The sequence below is a fragment of the Enhydra lutris genome, unplaced genomic scaffold, assembly GCF_002288905.1.
Source record: "Enhydra lutris kenyoni isolate GAN:26980312 unplaced genomic scaffold, ASM228890v2 scaffoldscaffold30, whole genome shotgun sequence".
Classification (NCBI taxonomy): domain Eukaryota; kingdom Metazoa; phylum Chordata; class Mammalia; order Carnivora; family Mustelidae; genus Enhydra; species Enhydra lutris.
In genome coordinates this window covers 9,689,736-9,708,753 of record NW_019154114.1, presented here as the reverse complement: position 1 = coordinate 9,708,753, position 19,018 = coordinate 9,689,736, and the positions used below count along the sequence as shown (strand labels likewise).

General features: G+C 43.4%; 1 protein-coding gene across 1 annotated transcript in view; it reads right to left on the bottom strand.

The window, feature by feature from the left end:
* LOC111152905 (HYDIN, axonemal central pair apparatus protein) overlaps nt 1-19,018 on the bottom strand; it is a 298,524-nt gene that overhangs the window by 27,320 nt on the left and 252,186 nt on the right. The window contains 10 exon segments of the mRNA XM_022511638.1: nt 1,419-1,588; nt 5,249-5,470; nt 5,997-6,204; nt 6,645-6,792; nt 10,191-10,356; nt 11,438-11,576; nt 12,054-12,266; nt 13,439-13,646; nt 14,443-14,540; nt 16,965-17,125. Coding sequence (XP_022367346.1) covers nt 1,419-1,588; nt 5,249-5,470; nt 5,997-6,204; nt 6,645-6,792; nt 10,191-10,356; nt 11,438-11,576; nt 12,054-12,266; nt 13,439-13,646; nt 14,443-14,540; nt 16,965-17,125 — 1,733 coding nt within the window.

Below are 19,018 nucleotides of genomic sequence, written 5' to 3'. Positions count from 1 at the left end.
GATCTGGGCTCTTAACCACTAATCAGCCATGAGACCTGAGAAAAGTTACTCGCCCTTTGAGCCTTTATTGCCTTATCTGTAAAGCTGGGATAGTGACAGCTACCTCGTAAGGCTGTTGGGGGGCATTAAATGGAATAGAGTGACTGAGTCAGTCACTAAGCAGGGCACGGAGGAAAAACACTCCACAAAGGCGATCTGTTCTCATTATCACTAATCGCCCAATTACATGGCGTCCTCGAAGACCATGTCCGCTCTATGTCCAGTTGTGGGAAGGAAGGCACGAGACCTCCCCATTTCAGTACTTCCTTGTCTGTCTTCCAGGTATTTAGAGAAGGAGTCCTGCTAGGCCAATAAACGTAACTGAATGCCTTTCCGATTGAATTAAATCATGCAGGAAAGAGTGCAGGTAGATAAGAGTTTTAATGAGCATTTCCAATCACATGACACTCTTGTAACATCCCCTTCAGGATGATAACCATCAGCGTCCCAGCAGCAGCAGCAGCAGCAGCAGCAGCAGCAGATAACCATAACTGAGCCTCTCCTATGTTCCAGGCACTGCTCTTAGGGCTCTCTCTGGGGGCTAATTTAATCCTCCTGAGAGCCCCATAGGGGAGGCTCTATTATTATCCACCATCTCAGGCGAGGAGAGGTGAGAACATGTGCCCAAGTTCGCACAGCTAGGAAAGAGCTGGGGTTCAAACTTAGGCCTGTGCTATCTACCTAGTGGCTATCTAGTGGCTGGCAGCCACTAGACCCATGTGGCTATTCAAATTCAAATTCAAATGCATTAAAATTTAACAAACTAAAAATTCGGTCCCTCAGTTGCACCAGGCACAATTTATGTGCTCTGCAGCCGCATGGAGTCGTGGGCTGCCATACTGGAAGCACAGACATGTAACAGTCCCAGTGTCCAGGAAAGTTCTATTGCATAGTACTAACCTAGAAAGCCTTGAGGAAACACAGGTCTCTGGGCTAGTCTCTGGAAATCCTTTTTTGATAGGTCTGGAATAAGGCCCAGAAACCCGTACTGGAACATTCCACACCGGGATGGTGCAGAGAGGCTAGAATTTAATCAGAAGACTTAAAAGCTCAGTATAGATTTGTTATTCACTACGAAGTAATGGCCTGAGAAATTCACTTTTAAACCCTTCAAACCTTGGTCTCCACATCTATTATGTGGGGAAAATACATGGAAGCCACTGAACCTCTCATCAGGCATTTGCCCTCCTCATTTCAAGATTTTCAGCAGAGCAGCTTATGGCTACCCAAGTAGTAGTGGTGGGGAAAGGAGACTCGGGATTCATGCCTAGCTGTGTTCGACTCTTCCCCCATAATCTTTTTCTGTTTCGAAAGCACTTCACCGGTATGACCCATGAGGAGCTACAGACTCGTCTGGAAGCTCCGGGAAGACTGCTTACCTCATAGACGTTTCTTCCTTGTTGGTGACAACCAGGATTTGTTTGTATGGGGGCATCCCAGCTTGGTAGATGAAGCAGGTCCCAAAGTTGTAGCTGGTGAAGGAGAAATGAACGGCGGGGCTCACAGCACAGCCTGAGAGGCTGCACAGAAATGTCGGGCCGTGGCTGATCTGTGGGGAGGCAATGGCAGGCGGAGCAGGATTACAAGTGTGAGCAAAGGGCTCCTCGAGTCCCCAGGTGAAGGAGGAAAGCAGTTGGTGATTTTCCAAAAAAAAAAAAAAAAAAAAAAAAAAAAAAAAATTCAGACACTAGGACTCCATGGGCAGAGAATCTGATTCACAGGTTAGAAGTTTGTTTACTTGAGGAAAGCAAAGTGAGACAGTCGCAATCAGACCCCGCATTGGCTCTGGCAGCGAGGATTTAGCTGGAAGGCAGGGGTATGGTGGACACTGCTGGTAACTGCTGGTTACTGCCCCCCATCTGCTTCCCAGGGGTTCCCTATTGGCAGGACTCTGCCTAGCTGCCAATGTGCCCGCCCAGGGGAAAACACTTGAGTTCCTGTCCTTCCTTGACACTAAGGGTGGTCCTCAGACATAGTTCTGGTCGTCAGATATAAACAGAAAAGGACAAGAGGGTGTCCTATTTTGAATACAGAGGTGGTCTTGCTGAGAGAGCTGAGTTGCTTGGTTGTTGGTTTTTTGTTTGTTTTGCCTTCAGGCTCTTCCCTCTTATTTGCACTTTGAATGCAGACCTAGGGCTACAGGGGGGAATGGCCACCTTGCGCCCAGGAAAGGACAAGAATGAAGGAAGTCAAAGTGCCCTATGTCAAGGGTGAAAGAGTGGAAGATAGAAACAGTATGGATCATCCCTGGGTCCCCAATAAGATGACACAGGTGCCTATTGGGACATGAACTTAATTTGCTCTTCAGAAACTTAAGAATATGAAATTTGGAAGCTGAAAATTTATTTAAATCAAAATATCCACTATTTATCCTAAACATCATTAGAAGAAGCATTATAACAGTAATTGGCACAAGTTTCCATAAACAACTTTATAAACTGAAAAACAGCTTAAGGCTTTTAAAGTCTTTATATTTTGTGACTGATTGCCTAGAAAGGATTAAAATTGACCACCTTCAACTCTTCTGCCATTTAGAGCAGGAAGGTACTATGACGTGTGTGTGATGTTTCTTTCTTCAGGAAGACATGGAAGTTCTGAAAAAGAGGTTTCTCCAAAGTGATGGGCTCCTTTTGAGGTGGGATGCCTGCCTCTTCCCAGGTAAGATGGCTGCAACATCGCCCTTGAGTTCCAAACTAGGAATTTTACTCTTTTCTAATGAAAAAAAAAAATTTTTTTTTTAGACTGTACTGTGACTTCATGTCCTTCTAAATTATGGACTGGCCAGCAACTGACCTTGGGTTCCAATTGTCATACTCCCTGGTTCCCTGTCAGTCACACTTTCTGTAAGGATATGAATAAAGACCATGTCTCTTCACTCTGTCAATTCTTGCTTTTGCTGTGCAGAAGCTTTTGAGTTTGAGAGTCTTCTTTTTATTTTTGTTTTTGTTGCCTGTGCATTTAGCGTCATATCCGTGAAGTCACTGCCAAACCAAGTTCATGAAACTTTCCCCTGATGTTGCCTTCTAGGAGCTTTATGGTTTAAGGACTTATGTTTAAGTCTTTAACCATTTTCAGCTGACTTCTGGGCATGGTGTAAAAGGCTCAGTTTCATTCTTTTGCATATGGATCTCCAATTCTCCCAGCACCATTTGCCAAAGAGGCTCTCCTTTCCCATGGTGGGTACTTGGCAACTTTGTCAAAGATTGGTTGGCAGTATATGTGTGCATTTATTTCCAGGGCTCTCTATTCTGTTCCATTGGTCTATGTGTCTGTCTCCATGCTAGTACTATGCTATTTTGATGATGGTAGCTTTGTAACCTATTTTGAAATCAGGATGAATGATGCCTCTAGCCTTGTTCTTCTTTCTCAGGATTGATTGGCTATTTGTGGTCTTTCGTGGCTTCATTTGAATCACAGAATTGTTTTCCTGTATTTGTGTCATTGGGATTTTGATAGGGATGGCACTGAATCTATAGAAGGCTTTGGGTAGCATGGAAATTTTAACAACATTAAGGCTTTCCACTCATGAACACAGGATGTCTTTCCATTTGTCTGTGTCTTTAATTTCTTTCATCAGTGTTTGTAGTTTTCAGTATATAAGTTTCTCACCACCTTAGTTTATTCCTGAGAATTGAATTCTTTTCTGTGATATTGTAAATGAGATTATTTTCCTAATTTTCTTTTCAGATAGTTTCTTGTTAGTGTATAGGAAAGCAACTGATTTGTGTTTGTTGACTTTGTGTTCTGCAACTGTACTGAATTATTTTATTAATTCTAATAGATTTTTTTAATTTAAAGATTTTATATATTTATTTTATAGAGAGCTTGCGGGGGGTGGTGCAGCAGGCAGAGAGAGGGAGAAGCAGACTGCCCAAAGAGCAGGGAGCCCGATGTGGAGCTTGATCCCAGGACCCCAGGATCATGACCTGAGCTGAAGGCAGAGGCTTAACCAACTGAGCCACGCAGGAGCCCTAATTCTAACAGATTTTTTAATGGAATATTTTGGGTTTTCTATATATAAGATCATGTTGTCTGCACACAGGGACAATTTTACCTCTTCCTTTCCAATTTGGATACATTTTCTCTTCTTCTTGTCTAATCACTCTGCCTAGGCCTTCCAGAAGTGGTGAGAGTGGGCATCCTTGCCTTGGTCCTGATCTTAAAGGAAAAGCTTTTAGCTTTTCACTGATGAGCATGAGGTTAGCTGTGAGCTTTTCATATATGACCTTTATTATGTTGGGGGTACTTTCTTTCTAATCCTAGTTTGTCGAGAGTTTTTATCATGAATTTTGTCAAATGCTTTTTGCCCCTTCTATTGAGATGATCATGTGATTTTTATCCTTTATTCTGTTAATGTCGGATATCACATTAATTGGTCTTTGTATATTGAACCATCCTGGCATCTGAGAGGTAAGTCCTACTTGGTTGTAGTGTATGATCTTTTCAGTGTATTGTTGGATTTGATTTACTGGTATTGTGTTGAGGATTGTTCTACCTGTATTCATTAGGGATATCGGCCCGTAGTTTTTTTCTTGTGTTGTCTTTGTTTGGCTTTGGTACCCAGAAGAATTGAAGTCAGGATCTTGAAGAGGTGTTAACACTCTCACGTTCAGTGTAGCACTAGTTACAGTAGTCAAGCTGTGCAAACCAACTGAATGTTCATCGACAGGTGAATAAAGAAAATGAGGCATATACACACAATTCAGTCATTTTTCTTGAATAAATGATCCTAGGATTCTTGCTAGCCCTTGGTTAACTTTAAGAGTTCTGAAAAGAATTGCTTTTGATAGTTTTTGCCAGTGTACTCATCACTATGTGAGAGCAGCTCTCCAGCGGTCCTTCTCTGCCATTCCTGCGGGCATCATGAATCCTTGGTTTTTCATTCAGTGATGTATCTTGGAAAATGTTATACATATTTTGTCTCTCTTATTTCCTCTGCACCGCCCACCCATCTCCCTTATTCATTTTAATAGCTGCATAGGATTCCAGGGCATGGATGGCCTACTGCTTTGCAATGGACACTTATTCACTGGGCGCCTCAACTGTGGATGAGCCCTTTATACTAGAGATTGTGAGACTGTTTCCAACATGACCACTCTCCAGGAGCTTCTGGAAGGGTGGAGAAGACAAGGAACATACAGGAGAATTACTCTGTCAAGACAGAGTGCTGGGAGTTCTTTCAGGGTCAGACAATGTTAAATGGTCTCACCTTGATTCTGAGTTCCAGGCCTTTCAAGACACACTTCTTAAATGGCTGGAAAGACACGGAGGCATGTGCAGTCTGCCCCACATCCACACTGCCATCAATGGGGGAAAATTCCAAGTATTGCAATAGGGATTTGGGGCCAGATAGCTCTGCCTGGAAGCTGAAGTTGAATTTTCCAGTGTTGATAAAGCTGAGTTCACATTGGACACATTCGTTCAACTCTACCTGAGAGACAGAGAACAGAGTAGTATGTTCACAGAATGCAAATCATGGTTCCCTTCTCTGGGGTTAGGATATGTAAGATGTTGGGGGAAAATATCATTTGGGAGATAGGGATGACAGATGATGTTAGTGAGCTGAGTTTCATGGGCTTAATGTATTCAGATATTCCACCAAGAGCTACTAAATGATGGCGGGGGGGGGATGCTCATACCTGAAGTGTAAGATGGCAATGTAATTTTTAGACAACGCTTAGTGGACAAACATCCTTCCTGTATGTTGAAATCAAGTATTATTCCCTTCCCTACCATCTCTCCACCCCCTGAAAGATAAAATAAGTTTCACATCAAAACTATATGCATTCTGAGGGTGGAGATGCTTCTGGCATGTGCTGTTCTTCTGGTCTCCCTGGCATTTGAAACAGAGAGCTACAGCTAACATTCCCTTGTACTTCCTTTCCCAGCCAGTGTGGAAACAGAGAAAGAGAGAGAGAGGAGAGAGAGAATCAATCAAGGCTCTCTCACACTCTTACCTCATAGAAGTTGAAAATGTTAGTCTCTTTGGGAGTCAGGAGAGTGATCAAGCCAGTCCTGTCCTTGCACTTGACCTCCGCATTCATAGTGTATCCCTCAGCCTTGACATTTAAAGTCAGAGGGTGAGCTTTCTTTTTCACATTGCAGATCAAATTAAAGTTCACATCTCCCTCCTGCTTTGGTGTGAAGAAAATATCAACCGGGAACCTGGTTGGGGAAGAAGACAGCAGATTAGCTGCCCAGGCCAACCTGTTATAACCTGCTAAAGAATATGAGCCTGATGGGTTAGCACATGCTCCATGAGGAAAAAGCACTGTCATTCCAAATTACGACGAATTTTGAAGATTTGCCAGTCATGGCTGAACATTGCTTTATGAATTCACAAATATAACAGAAAAAAAGGAAAAGAATATAAATATGAGAGAAAAATATTGAGAAGAAGGTCTTAAAGTTCTCAGTGCTCTACAATTTATCAGGAAAATGAACAATGGAAAATAAGGAGGACAGGGGTGGGATTGTTCATATAAATTTTAGAGTTGGAAGAGATGTGATACAGGGCACTCTGGGGGAAATGGATTCTCCTGGCTAGCAGGTCTAGAACCCTTGCTATAGTGGGGGTGTGCAGTTGTGGGGGACTTTTTCTTTACCTGGACTGTGGCGGAATCCAACCTTCCATGGGACATATGACCAGGCTGTTGCTGAAACCTTCGGAGTACCGGGAGTTGTCCTGGAAGGCAAAAGAGAACCCCTGCTCCTCCTTGTTGATGATGTGCACGGTCTCCCTGGCTTCTCTGCCTGTGGGAGAAACACCAGCCATGAGTGAAGCCCTCACGCCTGCTCCTGAAGCATTCAGCAGATACTGCTCCTCAAGCAAGAGGAAGCCTTCACAGAAAAAACTTTTCAACTTCTTTTCTTTCTTCTCCCAAGCTCCTCAGTCTTTGACTACCTCCCTTCCTTCTGCTCTACAAGGGACCTGCTTCCCCTGGCAAGATTCACCTCTCTCCTTCTAGAACTTTATTCCATCAATTTCCTGCTCCTGCTGGGTGACCCCTCTGCCTTGGTCACAGCTGTCCGAGGTGATTCTGATGACGTCATTTTCTCTCTCTGTTCCTTTGGAACTAATGCCTTCCTGCTTTTGGTAATGAGGGCTTCACCCTCCCTGGCAGGCCCATATATTTGTAGATAGTCTCTGCATTACACTCTTTTGAATCAGAGCTCAAGTATGTTGTGAGAGTCCTGTAGGGCCTGAATACATCTTCTGTAACTATTTTGCTCTTTCTTAATTTCCTTGACTATTATAGAGCATTTATTTTTTTACATATACTTTAGAATCATTTCATCTAATTCTCCCTCTGCCCCCAATCCTTTTGGGATTAAGGCTGCCAGATTTAGGAAATATTTTTTAGTATAAGTATGTCCCAAATATTGCATGACACATACTTGTATTGACATAGTTATACTAAAAAATTACTCACTGTTATCTGAAATTCAAATGTGATTAAGCATCCTGTATTTTATCTGGCAACACCAGTTGGAATTCTAATTGGAACTTGATTAAATTTGTATTTAATCTTGAGAGAACTGGTAAATGTTTACATCTTGTTTGAGGGCATTTTAATAAGATTTTATAGTTTTCTTCATATAAGTCCTGTGCTTTTCTTGTTACATTTATCCTTAGATATTATATAGGTTTTGTCAATATCGAATGGATTTTTTTTTCTGTTTCTGGGTGCTTATTGCTAAAAGAAAGAGAAACTATTGATTTTTATATAATTGTCTCGCATCCAGCCGCTTACTAAATTATCTTGTCGATTCTAGTGGTTTGTTTTGCTTTTCTCTAGAGCCTCTGGAGGTTTTCTATGTAAGAAGTCACCAGCAACAGCAAATGAGATAGTTTTGTCTCTTTTTCCTTAATGTTTATGCCAATTCTTGAATTTTCTTGTTTTATTGTATTTGCTAACTAAAATCACAAAGAAAGTATTCAATAATAATGATGATAATGAGCATTCTTGCCTAATTCCTGATTTTTAACTGAAGTGGTTCCAGTGTTTAATTACAGTATAATATCTGCCTCTTGATTTTGGTTCGTCTTTTTTTTTTTTTTTTTTTTTTTTTTTTTGAGGAAGAGGGAGAGAGGGAGGGAGAGTGAGCATGAGCGAATGTGTGAGCAGGGTTGTGGGGAAGGGCAGAGGGAGAGAGAGAATCCCAAGCAGGCTCCACTCTCAGCCCAAAGCCCCATGCGGGGCTCCATCTCGTGACCCTGAGATCATGATCTAAGCTGAAATCAAGAGTCAGATGCTTAACTGACCGAGCCACCCAGGTTCCCCTGGATAGTCTTCTCTATTTAAGTTTCCCCTCTATTCCTTCCTATCTTACAATTAGAATTTTTGTTAAGAATTTCTGTAATGACTTTTTAGTGTATATTCAGATGATCACCTGGTTGTTCTTTAATCTGTTGATATAATCATTATATTGAAATGCACCACCTCTGCATTCCCAGATTAAATTCTGTTCGCCTTGCTGTTGCTGTTTCTATTAATTTAATTTAATTTTAATTCCAGTTAGTTAACACTGTTCTATTAGTCTCAGGTGTGTCATATAGTGATTCACCACTTCCATACCCCACCTGGTGCTCATCAGGACAAGAGCACTCCTTAGTCCCCATCACCTGTTTCTTCACCATCCCTCTACCCCTCCCCTCTGGTAGCCATCCATTTGTTCTCTATAGTCCAGAGTACTGTTATTGGGGCACCTGGGTGGCTCAGCGGGTTAAAGCCTCTGTCTTCGGCTCAGGTCATGATCCCGGGGTTTGGGGATCAAGCCCCGCATCGGGCTCTCCACTCCGCGGGGAGCCTGCTTCCTCCTCTCTCTCTGCCTGCTTCTCTGCCTACTTGTGATCTCTGTCTGTCAAATAAATAAATAAATAAAATCTTTTTTAAAAAAGAGGATGGTTATTATTCTTATGCTCTACTGCCCATTTATTTGTTCGAAACCTTCTGGAACATCACAGTCTCCTCCCACATACTTATATGTATCAGTATACGAAATGTATGGAAATATTACATAATAAGCTGTTAACATGAGCTTCCTTTGATGGAAAGGATAGGTGGAGATAAAATAGATTTTCCTTATATAATAGACTTATTGTCTTATTATGAAGTATATTATTTTTCTAAATATAAAAATCTAATGAGTTACTAAAAATCCTCTCCTTTAGTTGTATTTTACAGACACACACACACATCCTGCATCCATGTGATAAGGGACCTGGTGATCACTTCCTTTATTTCCTTCAGGTCTCTGATCAAATGTCACTTTCCCACCGCCTACTGGCATCTTTATTCTCCCTACCCTGCTTTACTCTTCTCTGGAATACTTTTTAACATCTGACATGCTATATATTATTCTTTTCTCTTTTTTAGTAGTCTGCTTTCTTTTCTTTTTTTTTTTTTTTAAGATTTTATTTATTTATTTGTCAGAGAGAACCAGAGAGAGAGGGAGAAAGAAAGTGAGAAAGAGCACACAAGCAGGGGGAGAGGCAGGCAGAGGGAGAAGCAGGCTCCTCACTGAGCAAGAAGTCCAATGTGGGACTTGATCCCAGGACCTGAGATCATGACCTGAGCCGCAGGCAGGTGCTTCACTGAGTCTCCCAGGCGTCCCTTGCTGGTCTGCTTTCTATTACTAGAATATAACCGCCGGGAGGGTGGGGACTTTGGCTTTACCCTCGACATTCTCAGCTCACAGAACCGTGCCTGGGTCATACAAGGGCTCGGTAATATTTGTTGAGCTGAATAAATGCATGAAAAGATGGCAGAGAAATCTGATCACTGGGGTGCAGACTGAGAGGCAAACAAGTACAGTACGTCCTCTGGAGGCACGTGCAAGTAAGACAGGGATGACACGGGGCTCTGGAAATGGACACAGTCAGTCCAGGCCTTCAAGGAAACTAACGAGCAGGATCCTCAGTAGGGCTCCTGAATTCTCATAGGCTATTAGTGTGTGGATTTAGAAGATACCTGGTGGAAGTTAGATGGAGAAATAAATATTTCTTGGCTTTGTGAACAGTGATAGAGAACGTCTGACAGGCACCAGGACAAGTTTGCCACCCAAGTCTGCTCCTGGAGACTGCTCATTGCTGGGTCAGCCCTCACAGGTCCCACCAACTCACACATAAACCAACAGGGCAGGCTTACCAATGAGGAGACAACTGAAGTTGAGGTGTGACTTGTCCAGATTGATGAGAGGATCGGTGGCTTTGCCCACCAGTAGGAAAGGGATGGTGATGCTGTGTTCAGGGATTAAGAAAGTCCAGAAGGCTTCTGTGATGTCCAGATGGGAAGGTGTGAACTGGAAGGTAATCTAAGAAGGCAGTTGGGAACAGAGGGGTAAAAGATGTTTCTGTTTGCTTGTTCCACGTGCCCTTGGAGGCTTCCTGGTGCTGGGGTTACTATGGCTGACATTATCAGGTCACCCCCTCCCCCTTTCTGCTGTCTATGTGAAGGCATGTAAGTATGGCTGCTCCAGAAATATCAATGTCTGTTTGGACCCTGCCCACAGGTCCTTCTGAGGGGGTCTACCCCCCTCCCCACAGCCTCTGGTGGCTGGACCACCATATTTCACACCATGTCTTTGTCTGGCATGTAAAAACAGAGAGAATCTGAGAGAAATATGGAATTTTGGCTTTTCCCAAAAAGTTCAGGAAAATCGGCAGCCCTGGGCCACTTGTCTGTGTGTGGTCACCTGACAGAGAAGCACAGCAGCCAGCCAGGGGTGGGCTCAGCATTCCTCGTCATTGTCCCCTGGGCCTGCTCCATTCATTTGTGGGACCTGCCCGAAGGCATTTGAATTCATCATTTCTGTTTCATGGATCTATTTCTGCCTGAGATTCTCTGTGGAATTTATAGGATATGGGGTCTATCATTCTGTTTTGGCCAATGAATTCATGCTTCCCTAGGTCTGACCCCACACTCTAGTCCCCACACCACTGCGTGAACATGAGGACTGAGCTGTGGGACAGGACTCACTTTTCTGTTTTGCCCTTTGGCCTGACCAAGTGAAAACACACTGTATACTTTTACCACTGTCAGTCCCTTGGGGGAAAAAATAAGCCTTCCTGTTACTCTATGGGTCCTAGAGTCCCCAGCCACAAGTGCCCAGATCCCCTTCACTGCTTTAATACTTTCAGTTTTTAAAACTGTAAATGCTAGAACTCTCCATCTCTCCATGGCCAACCAAGGGAGTGCAGGTATGTCTTGTTCATGAGGACGGCCTCCTGTCTATGCCACTCAAGAAATGCTTATTAATTCATGCACCCTCAGGCTGTGCTCCCTCACTCTACCTGTGGTCTACAGCACACTTGCTATCCAGACAGAGAGAGAGAGAGAGAGAGAGAGAGAGAGAGTAAGGTCTTTCATCAGGCGGTCTTCATTCACATACACACCTCAGCTTTCTTTTCCGGATGGATGAGGCCCTTCTCTGTAAGGCATGTGAAGGCTGGAGGGTTCTGGAGACTTTCAGTTTCTTCGGAGATCCAGCAGAAGGTGTAGGTGGTATTAGTGGGGTTCAGGATTGTAAAAGTCCTGGCCGAGGAGGAATTGATCACAGAGAGTGACACGGGGGGGAGGGGGGTTGAGGAATAAGACAAACTTTCTTACGATCTTCTCTAGCACAGGCCTCCCTATCTGGGAAGTAGAACATATCTGGGCACTTCATTAACATAGAAATGAAAACTGCATCTCAGCTGGGGCTCCAGACTATGGCTAGCGAACTGGACTTTGGAGTAAAAATGATGCCCAGGGTGCTTCTGTCCCACTGATCCTCTGTGGTTAAGGGGGTGGTCAGGGATTCTGTGTTTATGTCTTCCAAACTTTCCCCAGTGTTGATACTAAGGAAACCAAATCCAGCTTCCTTACTAGAGCAGTTTTCTGAAGTCCAACCCCAGTAGTTCAAGCCCGCTTTTAGGATTTAGTCTCACTGACTTCCCTGAATTCTTCCTCCCCATTCTTTAGAAGGACTGAGTGATAGGAACTCAACTGATGCAAACCTAGGCAACTCACCGGAGACTCTTCCCTCCTATGCCCACACTGGTGAACTCAATCACCCGGGTGTTAGGGTCCAGAGCCCCACCACCAGGCCCTCGGAGGTCTGGGTTGCGCCGATGACCGCTGATGTAGTCAGAATGTTTCAGGTCAAAATGGCAGAAGGGCAAGAAGCTCCGCCCTTTTGTTGTTAGGACTGGACCTTGCTCCCCGGGCGGCAAGTTGGGAATCCTGAGAGGATAAAGTTATTCTTACTTATTTTTAAATCAGCTGTTGCTTTCAGAGTTGGAAATGAATTATTATGTCCACCAGAATGTGAGCTCCAAGAAAGCAGAGACTGTCCTGGTCAACAACACAATCTCAGTCCCTGAACAGTGCGTGATACGTGGTAGGTACTGACTCATTAACTGTTGAGTGGATGGACATGTGAATGCGCTGAGGAGGAGGGGCTGAATTCTGGCTCCTTTTCTGTATCTAAGTACAGCCTCAGGTTATCCCTCCAACAGTGGTGACAAAATTTCCCTGCTGTAAATTGAGTAGAGAGTTTTACCCTCCGGGTCCTCTCATAGGCACCTACTGGGGTATGAATATGGACAGAAAAATCCTAAAAGAGTATCCTGAGAGCCTTGGAGAAGGTGAGTGGATGTGATCAGACTTAGCCCCAGCACCAAGTTCAGGCAGCCAAGATATGGGGGAGGGTCCCTGTGGTGGATTGCATGGCTCCACAAGGCTCTCATGGCCCATGTAGGTCTGTCTACCCCATGCTGGGGTTCATACAGTCCTCTGTAAGGTGGGTGTTCTGCATGGAGCTTTCCTGGGAGTGGTTAGCCTATCAGGAGCTTTCAGTGCTAGAAGTTATAGATTGGCTTTTCTGGAACTGGGTGTGGGCCCTTCTATTCCTCACCAACATGTGTCAGGTCCACGCCTCCACCACCACCAGGTATGTGTATGGGATAATTGTGTGCCAAGTTCTCTGCTAAGTCTTCACTTGAATTGACTTATTTAAGGTTCATGGCGATAGTACAAGGTGGGTATTGCTGTTTGCTTTCTACATGAGGAAACCAAGTCTCAGAAAACATACAAGAAAGTTTTCCTAAGTTCATGCGTGCCCAAGGACTGGAACCCATCCATCTGTCAGCCATTCTGTTGCTCAGTGGAATCCTGTATGTGGCTGGGAAGGGGGAATGGGGCAGGAGGAAGAGTCTACAGAGTGTTGGTGAGTGATACAAAAGGCCCAATTCTCTGTATATTCCAAGCCCTGGCCCCTTTGAATCTTCCAAAAAGAAAATATGACCATTTGGATGCTGTGGAGGGGCCCAAGGCTAGAAAGAATAGTGGTAGTGGTGGGACAAAAGAGAGGACAGGAGATGCCAAACTTTGTTCTGGGGAGCACTTCTCCTTACAGGCAGAAAAGATGGCCCTCGAAGTCTCCAACCTCCAGCGGGGAGAATTTCACTTTGAGCTTCTGAGTCTTGCCTGCAGGCACAGTGCCTGAGGACGGCTCCACAGAGAAGGGTGGGAGGGAAACTTCGTTCCAGTGGTCAGTGGCACTCTCCAGGGTGCTGACCGTGTGCAGCGTGCCCTGGCTAAGCTGGTCTTTTTGAGAGGAACCTGGGGGCAAACAGAGACAGCCAGTGATGTTCTGCGTTTGCAGTGGGAGAGCAGGTGGAAGGCAGCCCACTCACAGGTCCAGAGGGACCCTCTGTGGGGTCTGTGGGCTCACCTCTTCTAGCAGGTATGCTTAATCTTGGGCACTGGGGGTAAGGAACTGGCTTACATCTCTCATAGGAGACTCCTGAAAATACTTCTATTAATTCTACAAGTTTTCTAAGCTGTTTCCTTTTGGCTCAAGGGGGTGGGTCAAAGAGATGTCTCTAGGTATTCTGCTTCAAGAATAATGGGCTGCGAACCTAATTTTTGGAGAATCATTGTTTTAAAAAAAGGGGTTCACAACCTGGGGTCCCATTCAAAAGGTCTGTGAATCTCCAAAACTGCAAGCAACAATAGTAATGAGTATCTGTCCACCAAGTGTTGAGCCCTTTTCTGAGGACTTTATACATATCAAGTTGGGTATGGGTGTGTATTTTCTTGGGGAAACATTTCATAGCTTCAGCAAGGGTCTGTAATCTTCCAAGAGGCTAGGCCTGAAAAACAAGATTCCCAGGGCTCTGTGGTCAGGGTGGTGGCCTAGTGGATGGCCAAGGTTCAGGTTCCAGGAGGACAGAGGACAGCTCTTGAGTTTCTCAGACCCTTTTTGTTCTGCAGACACCATGAGACATTTTCTCTGCTTCTCCTTGGCTACGGGGTTGGGGGCTATAGGGGCAGTGCTCACTGCTCCATGAACAAGGCTCTCCTATTAACTGGGGACTCAGTTCAAGCCCTGGGTTTTGCCTGTCATTGTGTTTACCTTGGTTATCTGGCATTGCAAAACTGACAGCCTTTGTAGTCTCTTCTGAGACCCAGTTGAATTCCAGCTGCACGCTTCCTGAATTAACCAGTTCAAACCTGCAGATAGATCAGAGAATGGATTTGAAAAAGGCGAAAGATTTATGCGATCTGAAGAGAAACCAGAGTATCAGAGAATGGATTTGAGAAATGTGCTGTCAGCGATTTTTTTTCTGTCCACCCATCATCTATACTGTTACTTAACTTCTTTCTTTAAGTCATCACTATGTTTCTTAAACATTTTTTCAAAAGGCAAGTTTTAAGCATTTTATCCAACATCATGCATTTGCTATGCTAGTTACATTTTCTTCTAAAACATGTAAAATATATACATAGCTACTAAAAGTAAAACTATCCAAATGTTTAGTACTGAAAATCATCTGGAACACCACCAGTAAGTACCCTACACAATGAGCTCTCTGCATGCATTGCTGTAATCCTGAAACATTTCCATGAGAGAGGAATCAAAATGTGTTTCCCATGACAGTACCTCCTTTAGGTGCAAATTTCATAGTCCCTCCCTTCCTGAAGCATCTTCCACTGGAAACAATGTCCCTGTGGTCAGAGGCTTCTTTACCCCTGCCTGAGATTCCTTCACTGGCTGAGACTTGTCTCAAATTCTGAATTAGTGGAGCCCTTTCTTGCCTCAAGTTTCCCTGCATCTAAGACAAGAACAGGAGATAGAATCTTTTTTTCTGGAATCACATTTAAACTTGATCACAATCACAGCAGAAGGATGAGGTCTGTCACAAGAAAATGATTGTCCTAGAGAAAGAAACACAGTGCTATCCTAGTTTTAGGGAAGTGGTAGGAGTTGAGAGTTTGCAAGTGGGGTGTGCTAGGGTGTTAAGAGTAGGGTGTAAGAATTAGGTTTCCATTATCCAATCCAGGTAGACCATGCAGGTACGCCCAAAGTCAAGTGCTTGGACCTCAGGGGCCTGTGTTTCTTGTGTACAAGTATGAGCGCTGGTCATTATCTTAAAGAAAATTTTATAAAGTGGAGAAATCTTGGTGGTACAGAATACTTCTGATTAAAAAGAGTTCTTGGTTTAGATTGGGATTGGCTTTTTTTTTTTTTTTTTAACAAAGGGCAAGACAGCACATTTTTTTTTTTTTTTTTTTGGCTTTGTGTACCATAGGGCTTTGTAGCAACTACTCGCTTACTGTTGCAGTGCAGAAGCAGCCATAGACAATGGGCATAAACTGATGGGCATGGCCCTGGCCAGAAGTAACTTTATTTACAATGAGAGGCAGCTGGCTGGATTTGGTCCATGGGCCAAGTTTGCCAACCCCTACTTTAGGAGAAATAGGTATCAGCAGAAGGTCCTGCCTCCTGCCTTATCCCTTTTGCTTCTATAAAAATTGGGGAGAACATGTAAAGTGTAACCAATGCAAAATGAGTGGAAGAAGTTAATTACTAATTCTTACAAAGTTGAAACATATTGGTGGTTCACATTTTTGTGCTTGTAATTCTTAAAGAATAGTCTGTCTTCATTTGTGCTGTTCTCTCTGTCTAGAAGGCCCTTTCCTTCCTCACTCACTTCTTCACCTGGCTACCTCCTGTTCATCTTCCGCAATTCAGCGGGGCACCGCTTCATCTGGGGCGCCTTCCCTGATGAGCCCTCTGCTTCCTGATTGTCCCCACATCTCAGGCTGTTTTAGGTACTCTCCAGCACACACACAACACCACACCGCAACTATCAATTCACCTATTTTCACCCATCCTCCCCCCACCCACCATGAGCTCCTTAAGATGGGGCACCACGACATCCTGTATTCCTGTGCATGAGTTCACATAACTCTTTTTCCTTCTGAGCACAATTTTGGCTACAAGTGAAATTTCTAGCTCTGTTTCCCTGGAAACACGATAAAGGAGAAATACCAGTTGCATTATTAGGCAACCCTGTTTATAGTAAAAATGACCCCTGATTGGTAAATTGCATCTGGTCTGGAGGGAATTATGATACCCTGGAGGGAAGATATAGCTTTGGGGTTTTCTTAGTGTAGTGACTCTTGTAATTGGGCATGTCCCCCACAGAGATCCTAGAAGCTGTACCTATGGAATGGTTATGAGGAGTGTTGCCTTCTCTAGGTTGTGGGGCTTCTAAGGTGAGACAGACCCATTGCCGTCAGTGTGGATATTGTCCGAACTGTGACCTGGGGTTGGGGAGAAAAGAACTATTCCTCGTTGGTGGTGTAGACTGCTGCTGCCAGGATGGTCCCCACCGGGGACCTGATGGCAGGATGCCGCCCCCGCCGGCAGACTGTGTTTCCTGGCCTATATCTTGACTTCAAGTGGGAACTTCCATAGCTTTGTGGGTCTGAAGGTTTCACTGCACCTGCAGAGTTACTCTGGTGAGTGCTAAGCGGCTCTGTTGCCTGGTATGTGCTGTCAGAGAAGCTGAAGAAATGTGTGGTGAAGGAGTGGGCAGATGATGGAATGAAAAAGCATCCCTGGGAGGGTGGGGGCCCTCAAAGACTCACTCAAACACTCGGGTCTGGTAAACCAGCGTTTCTTTAAAGTGCACGTTGCTTGTGTGGCATGCATACGAAGCAAAATTCACATTGGCACTGATCTGAAGATGCAGTTCTCGATAGTTCTCTTCTACTACAGAGTGGGCGGGCTCAGGGTCTGTCTCTATCACCTGTAACAAAGGTGGAGCCAGTTAACCCACAGGAATAAAGTGCTGTGGGGGAGCATGGTACTATATTTTACCTGTGCAAATGAACACCAACACACAAACTCAAGTTCCAGAATAAATGATTCAGGCAAACCTAAATGACTCCTAAATGGGGAAGGAAACAAATTACTGAGAGTAGTAGGATTGCAGAGACATGAGGTTTTTTGGTTAGATGGACTCAGAAAAAGGCAGAAGAAAGGAAGTCATAAAGATAGGCAGAGATATTAATGAAATCAAGAATAGATCGAAAGCAGAGAGGACCAATGAAGCCAAAATTTATTTATTTGGAATGACTTAAAAAGTCTTCAGTGAGATTGATCAAGAAAAAAAAAAGAATAAGAACAAATAACCAATATCAAAAATGAAAAGGAAGACATCACCATCAACCCTACAGATTTAAACAAATGATAGAAAATATTATAAATAATTTAATGAAAATACATATGAAAACTTAGTCAAAGGGCAAATTCCTAGAAAAATAATTTAATAACATTGACTCAAGAACAAACCAAAAGCCTGAAGAGTCCTAACACTATTAAAGAACCTGAAGTGTAGTTAAAAAAAATCTTAAAGATCTAACAAAAGAGATAAAATCTGTTAATAAAAGGGAGAAATTAATATTGTAAAATTGTTAACTCTTCCTAAACTGACTTATGGATGCAATCCAATTCCAATCAAGCTTCCATTCATGTTTCCATAGTACTTGGTTAGTGGATTCCAAAATTAGATAGAAAAATAAAGGACCAAGAATAACTAAAACACTTCACAACAAAACAGTATGGAAAAGGGACTTCCCTTCCAGATAACAAGGCTGGCTGTGAAGCTATAGAAGTTGAGGCAGGGTAAAACTGGCATAGGGATAGACAAATCAACCATGAAGCAGAATACTAAGACAAGAAACATCCTAGGTATGTATGAAGTTTAGATGACAAGGGAGTCATGGCAGATTGCTAGGAAACAGAAAGGCTAAACAAAAAAGAAGGTTTGGCAAGGTTAGTTATCTAGATGGAAAACTATGAAATTGGGTCCTTGCCTCACAGCATACATAAAGTCCATGTGGGCCAAGGGCTTAAATATAAACAGCAAAGTTCTTGAACCTAAAAAAAAAAAAAAAAAAAAAAAGCGTATTTTTTCTTCCCTGGTAGGGAAGGGCTTTAAAAATAAGACACAAAAATAATAAATATAGAAAATGAAATTAATAGATGTGACTATATTAAACTTAAGAATATTTTTTGTTCATCAAAAGATACATCAAGGGGCGCCTGGGTGGCTCAGTGGGTTAAGCCACTGCCTTCGGCTCAGGTCATGATCCCAGGTCCTGGGTTCGAGCCCCACATCGGGCTTTCTGCTCAGCAGGGAGCCTGCTTCCTCCTCTCTCTCTGCCTGCCTCTCTGCTTACTTGTGATTTCTGTCAAATAAATAAATAAAATCTTTAAAAAAAAAAAGATACATCAAGGGGCGCCTGGGTAGCTCAGTGGGTTGATGCCTCTGCCTTCGGCTCAGGTCATTATCTCAGGGTCCTGAAATCGAGCCCCACATCGGGCTCTCTGCTCGGCGGGGAGCCTGCTTCCCCCCCCCACCTCCGCCTGCCTCTGCCTACTTGTGATTTCTGTCTGTCAAATAAATAAAAATAAATCTTAAAAAAAAAAGATACATCAAAAAAAGTAAAAAGCTTTAAATTTGTGAAGATGTTTGCAGACAAATAGTAGGAAGGAATAGTAGAGTTTATAAAAAATAAAATAACTCATATTAAGGATAAGCAGCTAATTGAAAAATAGGTAAAAGGCATTTATATAAGAGACAACTATTATGGCCAATAATCATATGAAGACATATTCAACTTTATCAGCGGTTAGG